Here is a 9363-nt window from a genome sequence, read left to right on the forward strand (position 1 = left end):
GACAGTAATGACTTTTGAAGAGGAAGGGGTTGTAGTTATCTTTCAAAACATTCATGTTTTTAAGACTACATTTTTATTCAAACACCAATGGGAGAGTTGTGCCTTTGTATGTGAAATTTGTTGTTGCTATACAAGGGACAAGCTGCTTGGGACTGCTGAAATTCCCCTGTTACATTGTGTATCCTGTAGCAGGAATAAAAACAAAGGATAAAAACCAAGGATATAAAATGAATTGGATGTGCAAAATTACCTTACTATACCAGCTAATGACTTTGTCCACCCTTGTCGTAACATGATACCTGTAGTTTTGTTTACAGTCTCAACTAACTGCACAAAATCAGACGTCAAAAAACAAAGAAGAGGAATCTAAATGGTATAATACATGTCACCTTTATTCAAAAATACATGTTATCCGAATTCACACGAAACAGACATATTCATATGGGCCCTATATATATAAAACACATGTACTACAACATAAGTCAGCCAAGTTCGGAGGCATGGAAGGAATAATTCAAAATTGCCTACACAAGTTTAGATGTTTGAAATTAAATGTAGAATTGCTGGGTGGTAACACAAATCATCAACTTGACATCAACAATTAGGTCTGAGTGATGAAAACTGCTTCAAACAAATAGAAATATCATACGGGTTAGTCAGATACCAACCAGCAACTGTAAAGACCTGATCAAACAAAATTTGACTTGCTCGAGAATTCTGGGATGTTATCCCATGGTCAGAACATTCTGGGCTGTTCTCCCACGGTACAACATTCTAGGATGTTCTCCCATGGGTAGAACATTCTGGGATGTTTCCACATGTCAGAAAAGTTTTTGGGTATATGTACAAACAAATGGCAATCAATACCAAACAATGGAAGAATGATACATATATTCTTAGAGCGCAATTCATGGAATAAGGTTTATTTCCCACATAATGCTTAAAAAAAGAAAAATTAGCATCAATTAAGTTGCAATGCATTTAGAATCGTGATTTAGGGAAGCAGCATAATGTGATGGAGTACACACTGAAATGATGTGCAAAACCAGTGCTTTGCATGCTGGGACAATGGCCACCATGGAAAACACAAGTTCATCAGGGTATGAGCCTCAGTCAACCTTGCTTGACCCTAACCCAAAGGGACTAGAGAAAATCCTACAACTTACACAATAGAATTAACATGTTTATGTCCATCTCGGATAGGATTTTTCCTTTGAAGTAGCCTATTTTTTGACTTGTGCAAGGTTGACTTAGGTGAGACTGACTGTTATTTTCAAGTGTTTTTTTTTTAATAACCCACATCATATAACAGATGAATGTTGTTGGAGAATACACAGAATGTTCTTCCCTCAGGAATTCATATGCTATGTTGGGGGAGGTTTTTAAATCCGTCAGTGGCATTTCAAACCCTTCATATGGAATATTCCGTATGTTTTTTCCCCAAATGTAGAATGTGCCTTTGGCCTTCCTGATATGCCTTGTTTCTTATCTTCCCTGTTTTTCACAAATTATGAAACACCCCATTTGGAATGATAAACAACTTTGTAAATTTTAAGATTGAAAAATGATAATAATTTTCACAAATAAATCATTGAAGCATATAGCATAGACAGTGATATTACGACACACATATTGCACTTTAAAATATTGTATTCTGAAATACAGTCATGTATGTTCATTAAATGTGAAAAACAAATACAAGTGCACACAGAAAACATTATAAGTAGTGCTTGCAGATTGTACACAGTAACATTTACAAAGGGGTGTTGTAGGTTGTTCAGCAGCACTATCAACCCCTAAAAGAGAGATCAGGTGTTCCATCCCTTTACAAAGGTTTAATACAAAAGGAAAGGTATTTTTATGCATATGCATCATTCTGTTTTAACCCTTACTGTACTGGGCTATTTGGCTCCATGAAAATACTGGGGGGGGGGGGGGGGGGGGGGGGGGGGGGGGGGGGGAGCCCCCCCCCCCCCCCCCCCAGTGCAGTTAGGGTTAAACTGTATTGTGTGTTATAAAACTTATGCTCATACACTGTAGTGTGCATGCCCTTGCAACATCTACAGCAATATAATCTGTGTCAAACATATTAGACATGACTTTTCACTAACAGAAGGCTGTAGTGCTAGAAGAAAAAAAAGAAGAACAGGAATGAGACTGGTATGGGTGGGGGGCACCAGGCGCACACCCCCTCTTTACGTTTTGTTACAACAACAACAACAAAAAGGGAAAAAGTGAAAATGGGAGTGCGTGCCTCCCCCCCCCCCCCCCTTATTTTGTATAAAGGCGCCTCCCCTTTACGGAATTCCTGGATCCACTCCTGAGTTTGTGTAGGTGGGCAGGTCATAACGTTCTGATTCTAAGATGATTCAGTATTTTTTTTTATAAATGACCACAAGAAATGTTATTATCCCTACAGGATATTTGCCCCTGGCATACAGAGTAGGTCAATCCCATCAAGAATACAGGTTGCTGTTGAAAAGTGGAGGATGGAGTTGCTGTGGTGACGAGGGATTACAGTGGGGGGGGACACTGGGCATGTGTCCCCCCCCCCCTTTATTTATTTATTTTTTCTTTGTTAGAATAAAAACATGAAAGGGGGCATATGCGCCCCTATTTTTTTTTTGTGCCCCCCCCCCCCCCCCCCCCTTTCGGGAACTCCTGGATCTGCCCCTGGATTATTTGACCCCAGGGCCATGTCATGGGTGGGTAGTTCTTCGCTGGGTTTGATGTCTACGCAACAATCATCCATCTGCATTTTATTCTGTCTCCATCAAAAGGAATGAAAATGAAGCTTGTGGAATCCTGACGCCAAATGGCTCATTGCTCGTGTGCTGCGGTTGGAATGTAATCCATGTCTCTGAGAAACCAATCCCTGGGCGTGGCACTACATCCTGGGCTCTGGAGCAAAGATGTCGTTTTCTTCAGCGGGATGCAAACTCCGTCTTGTTTGAGGGACAAGTAGTCAAGGCATATTCAGTGAGTTGTTGAATGTACAGACGAGACCAATATGTCTGCTATACACGGTTGTCTTTGATGCCTCTGCCTTATAATTTGATAACTATGTCGCCCTTTGAATATGCCCCAATATATGTTTATTGATCTATACCTTTAAAATCGAGGATTGACTTTTAATCCCCTCATCAAATCTAAATCTTGTGGTGCATTTTGGGGATGTGTTGAATTTTGATGTCTTAATTTCGATACTAAATAAACCTTTTTTATTGCCCCATATCATCCATGAATATAACTTGCAAGAAATGGCTCCTTCACTTGACAAGTTAGACATCAAGGCTTCAGACACAAATATGGTAAATCACAATTTATGAACAATTGCTGTTATTGCTATAATATATTCCACAGAGCTGCTACTGTTGGGGACTTTCGCAAGACAGGTCGGCCTACGGTTGTCAAGAAATGATCACTTTTATCACAGAAACAGCACTTACATGCACATATCAAGATCATCCTTCACTGCAACAGAGTACACCTACATATCAATTGCAGCATTGTCTACAGTACTGGACATGACAGCACACAGTGGAGGAAATTCATGCATTGATCAAGAATTTTTTCATGGGCACACACGCACACACACACAAATATTCACTTCTCCAGTAGACATGATGCACACATATGATACACACACTTAACAAAAGGATACACTGCCATACTCAGCTGGTCCAGCTACAGATTGAAGTAAATGAAAAATACAACCTCGAAGTTAAAACAGTGATTTCCTCAAGTAAATGAAGTCAATACATGTATCTCCATATCTTGGAAATAATAATAATAACAGTACAGTAGGTGGTATTTATAACACCCTTTACAACTAGGTCTGAGTGCTCAAAAGGCAAAGAAATGAATGCATTTTTTGAATGAATACATTAGGCATGGTGACGCTTATTTTGGCTGACTTTACTGTTGATGATGTTGTAAAAGGCAAGAGAGTTACTTGTTATTTAGTCAATAGTGGTGGAGCTTCATGTGTACAGAAAATATGACATAAAATTATCAAAAAATCTGAGATACAATTTGAAAATTGTAGTCATACTCATCATATTAGCAGATGTAATGATGTCATGGCACCTTTAAGTCTGTCTCTTGGGTTGTACAAATGCAGCTGCAGTTGCAGTGGCGGATCCAGAGGGGGCGCACCGGGCACGCGCCCCCCTTTATTATTTTTTAAAACAAAAGGAATAGAAATTAAAAGATGGGGGGCATGCGCGCCCCTTTAATTTTGTAAAGGTATCTCTCCTTTATGGAATTCCTGGATCCGCCCCTGAGTTGGTCTTATTTTTATTTTTTTTTTTTTTTACATTTCAGGATGCATCATTACTGATTTTATCAGGAGACTAGCAAATTCAGCAGAATGGACATAAAAAATGTTTTATTGTTGCTTACATTTGAAAGAAGATGGTCCATGTTTTGATTGGCGAGTGTGATTGCTTCCTTACTTCCAACCCTGTAAATGAAGAGACACCAAGATATCAAATGAAAGGAAAGAATTAGAATAAATTATTATGACACATGTCTTGCCTTCTAGACTCTGGAAACACAGGTATGAAAAATAGTATCAGGCAATACACTACAAAAAGGATACCACAGTATGAAATTTTAAAGTCCACTTTCATATTAATTATATGCATGTGGCCTCTGACCAGCAGTTTTCTTTTGTTATCTTGAAATTCCAATACGGCCGAACAACACAGTGTACAAAGATATTAAAGATAATAATTCTGGGACCCGACTTTCTACTTCATTGTAACAAAATTTCATTATAACCATGTTTCTTATGACTGGAATGCACTGTACAGGGTAGGGAAAAGCAAATGAGAAAATGGTTTAGTATCCTATGACTGCCTGAGAAATGATCCCCCCCCCCCCCACTCCAAAAAAAAAGAAAAAGAAAAAGAGAGAAAAATTAAAAAAGCACACACCCCTGAGCATGTACTTGGTCATCCATCTCAAAGTGGAGTCTGGCTAGCTTCTCCTGAAGATCCCGGACGTTGCTCATCTTCTCGTAGGAGCAATGCTCATCTGGAGACAGGGAGACAATAATAGATATGCAGTTAGCACTCAACAATCCCAGACTATCATTTTATACACAAGGCCTTGTACTCCTAAACGTCAATGTGTCAGAAAGTCGTGTTCCGCTTGTCAAGTTTTTAGTTACAGTGTACTCCTGTTATAATGAACACCGGTTATAACAAAATTCCTGTTAATACGAAGTAAAAATTCAGGCCACGACATTATTCACTCTATGTATTTCTATTGTTTATTTGTTCAGTTATAACCAAATTTCGATATAACGAAAGAAAATGGCCAGTCCCGAGGAATTCGTTATAAAGGGAGTGCACTGTATTGTGAAATTTAGTCTTCGTGAATTCTTGGGAAGTTTTGCCAGTTTGCCTTATAAATAGGGTGATTGTTGTGCAAAAGCTCACTCATCCAGAGATAACATACAATTTTCCACGCATGAATGAACAAGGTATTTCAGTGGCAGTTAACCCGTTGAGGACGGAGTGATTTCACTACAACACGCATTTCCCATACACACTTGCCAGAGTATACTCGGGACTCGTTCTCAACGGGTTAAGATACATGTACCTCTGTCACCTGGTAACATGAAAATGTCTTCAACGTGGCACCCTATCAGAAGACACAGACAAAAAGACAATGATACACTGGTGTAGATAGACCGTATTTAGCACCGCCAGTGATAGCTTGAAAAACCCTGCACACTGGCACTAGTACTGGTCAGACAGTCCAGATGGGTAAAAATCACTGTCGAACAAGTGACATTTTCAGGAATTGACCTGTAAAAAATGGAAAAAAAAACTGGGTAGTTAGTAGTTTGACAGACATGTCAGAGCAGCAGGAAAAAAAAATGGATTAGAGTGCAGCCCTGTTTGAAACAGGTATCTTGATTTGTACATGAAGTTAAAATGGTACCCAGACCACTGTAATGAAACTGTATCTATGAAATTACAACTATAAAAATGTTCAGGCTGGGGAATAAACATTTTTAGAGCAGTTTCCCCAATGGTTTTCTTCATTCCAACACATACATAGCCACTGCGGACAAAACATTCTTCAAAAACAGGAGGTCACTGACCAAAAGCCTGGAGCTTGCCGGAGTTGAACTCTTCCAAGAGGTTCAGCAAGCCATCTTGCATCTGCCTGATGTCATAGGCGTTGGTGATGAAGCTGTGCTCCTTGCAGCCCCCTTCCAGATTGCCATCAACTTGTGTCTTGTGCTTCAGCTTGTCCTGTAGTGTGGATTGTACAATGTATATTTACCAACATTTAATAATAACCGAGTTATTTGTTGAGGGCAAAAATTCTATCTATATATTCCACTGTGCTGCAAGAGCTCCTTGATGCCAATTTGCTGTCATGTACTAAATAATCTATCGAAAAAGTAAATAAAAAGAATAAATATCAAATCCATTAAATATATCAATTTACAATACCAATTTTCTCAACACCAAGAACAAATAAAGAAATGTTAATGGATGAATGGAATGGTTTATTGATCAAACTTCGCAGCTGAACGGCTGAATTATGTCTGATTTACATCGATAAAAATACAGTTAGACAAAATAACTTATATATACAAAACACGAACAAAATACAATCATTACGACAACAACAAAATAAATCATCAGTACATCAGTAGTGGAAATACATTCAGTATATAAATTATATTGCAACAGAAACAGAGTTGAGTGAAGAAAAAAAAAATGTTTTACATATATATGTATATATATATATATATATATATATATATGTATCTTATATCCTCCATCCTATATGAATCAAAAAAATAAAAAGGTAAATAGTAAATGGATCTTAACAAGTAGATGACTTGAATGCAATTTGATGTCCATAAAAATAGTGCCAGTAACGATAGAATATCAAAGTGTTGACTCACACTGAGTAGTCTTGTTCAATAAGTGGTAATACTTTCATTTCAACTGTAATTTCATGTACTCAATTTCATAAACTCTGCCAATGGCTGTACAACGTTGTCTACTGCATTGGCTGAAAATGATATTTTCTACATTTTTTTTTTTTTTGAAATTTGCAAGACTGAAGAAAGTGCTTGCAGATTCCATTCAAAATAATTCTGTTGACATGGTACTATATCAATCCAATTCAACTTGTCATGAAGTATGCTTTCATTGGTCCTTCATACTAACTGCCTTACAAAGAGAAGCAAAGAGGTAATGACAACGACATTGAGGAATAAAGATACTGTGGTTTGAAGTAGACGAAAAGGAGGAGCAGTAGGAGGTAGAGGGAAAAGAAGATAAAGGAGAAAAGGACGAAGAAGGGGAGAAGGAGAGGGAGGAGGAGGAGAAGAAGGAATGAGAGGAGAAGGGATGAAAATACTTTCAATCATATGACTCCGTGCCAGTTGAATAATTCTTTATTCTTAATGTACCTGTGCCTTGTTCTTCCCCGCCCGGCCCTGAGCACTGCCTGGGGGCTGCTTGATATGCTTGGAGGGCAGGTGGCCCACGGCATGACTGCTGCGTGCATACTGGTGGCCCATCCAGGCTACCCCACTGTGGCCACCGGCCCCACGGAAGTCCCTGCCCATCTGCATCTGGTAACCTTCCCCAAACACAAACAAAAACATTTGACTTTTGACTGAGGTTGCCAAACTAATAACATTAATTTTCCGAGTGTTGAAATGCAATGAGTGTTGTTATAAAGACTTGAAGTAACTTATCAACAGTGCAGCATGCTTCAACAACTAAATGTAGTGCAATTCACCATTAAAGACATCATTTACATGAAACCATGTTAAAATTCCCAAAATCATGTACAATATGATGTATGTAAGGTTCAATTTTCTCCTGACTGTTGATAATTCTGCAGGTGTTAAACACAAATTGTCTAAGACCGTAAAAATGCATAAATACTGTGCCACTGGGATTGATAATGGGAAAGATCTGACTCAAAAATCTTAATCTTTAATGGTAGGTCATGAGATGTGCTGTTAAATTTTGGTGTACTACATTTGTACCCACCCACTGGTGATGATATCTGGCCCAAGCTGTGACCTCTGGTGTGCCTCTTGACCCCTGACCCTGAGGTCAAAGGTGATGGCACTACGTGGGGAGTCACCAGGGAGGCTGGCCGGAGGATCTTGCCGGTCTCGGAGCTGGACTGGTGGATGAGTTTGGGGCTGCCATGCATCTGTGTGAGTCTGGAGGCAGCCATGCTGACAATGGTTCTTCTCCTTTCACAATCCTGGCAATAAAGAGTAGACAGACGAAGGCACTGATGGTGTGTTTACACTAAGCACGGTAAAGGTGACGGGCGGGGTTTTTGCTATGGTACACCAAAAGGAACCATGTCTGGTTCTGTTAAAAAGGATCAGTAATTTGGTACACAATCACACAAAATGTTATTCTTATACCAAAATCAAGAGCAACAAAATCAACAGTAGAAGTTTAATTTTGTGACAAATGCTGGTGGAGTACAGTTAATTCTGAGTATACCGACGGAACCGGAACAGAAACAGAAACAGAAATTAGCGGGGAAGTGATATTGTAACAAAAACAGACATGGCTCCTTTTGGCGCGCCATAGCAAAAACCCTGTTCCGTGATTGATTACAAGGATTACATATCACCTAAATGAGACCTACCTCGACTTGGGCATAACAAACTATTTAAGGTAGATGTACATGCCATGTCCTTTTCTTCACGGACAATCATAGTTATGATTGTCCATGAAGAAAAGGACATAGCATGTACATCTACACTGACGCAGATCACCATATGTGGGACTACACGCTGGTTTCAGCAGTATCACTGTCAATCACGCATCCCGGCACGGTTCTCACAAACGCATCTGGCACAAAGTTACAGGAATATGAAAAATGCATGTTCTTACCTCAGTTCGTAGACTGTCTAGAGAGGAAACTGAATGTCAAACCCACTATTATCACACAGGATTCATGTCCGATGTGGGCGGTTTGGAACCGACGAATGTTTGAGCAGCCAAAACCAGCAATAACAAAGGAGGGCGAGTTGGGGTAGGGCTGGGGTGAGGGCGCAATGGGTAAAGGGGGGGGGGGTGGGAGGGGGGGGCGGGGCAGTGATTTTCCCGTCGCTTCGTCGGGAATGCTATTTATCATAAAGTGAACTTGACCACTTCTCACATTATTCGAAAGATTATCAAAAATGTAAATACAAATCACTTTTGAAACAAACAGAAAGTAAACTTGTAACACACAGTACACACAAAGTACAATCATAATAAAGTTGAAAGTTATTGTTAGGTGAAATATGTTTCTAGGATGGAAGATATTGTAGATGTACTTATACTTGATCTTCAATGGCAG

At 39.3% G+C, this 9363-nt stretch overlaps 1 protein-coding gene across 1 annotated transcript; it reads right to left on the minus strand.

The window, feature by feature from the left end:
• Positions 1-2659: 2659 nt before the first annotated feature.
• On the minus strand, positions 2660-9049 carry LOC140244647 (uncharacterized). Its single transcript, XM_072324267.1, has 8 exons — positions 8913-9049; positions 8043-8265; positions 7451-7623; positions 6119-6272; positions 4941-5040; positions 4405-4465; positions 3665-3687; positions 2660-2945 (listed from the first exon to the last, which is right to left on the minus strand). Exons 2-8 carry the CDS (start codon positions 8233-8235, stop codon positions 2888-2890), a joined length of 762 nt encoding a protein of 253 aa, XP_072180368.1. The 5' UTR covers positions 8236-8265; positions 8913-9049; the 3' UTR covers positions 2660-2887.
• Positions 9050-9363: the final 314 nt, after the last annotated feature.

This window comes from Diadema setosum, chromosome 21, assembly GCF_964275005.1.
Source record: "Diadema setosum chromosome 21, eeDiaSeto1, whole genome shotgun sequence".
Lineage (NCBI taxonomy): Eukaryota > Metazoa > Echinodermata > Echinoidea > Diadematoida > Diadematidae > Diadema > Diadema setosum.

What these genes read in the sequence shown, in the direction of transcription:
- LOC140244647 (XM_072324267.1), bottom strand. Translation starts at nt 8,235, where the DNA reads ATGGCTGCCTCCAGACTCACACAGATGCATGGCAGCCCCAAACTCATC. An exon ending in TGGACCATCTTCTTTCAAAT is followed by an intron (nt 3,688 to 4,404) that starts GTAAGCAACAAT and finishes TTCAATCTGTAG; the next exon opens with CTGGACCAGCTGAGTATGGC. An exon ending in GACCAGCTGAGTATGGCAGT is followed by an intron (nt 2,946 to 3,664) that starts GTATCCTTTTGT and finishes CCCTCAAACAAG; the next exon opens with ACGGAGTTTGCATCCCGCTG.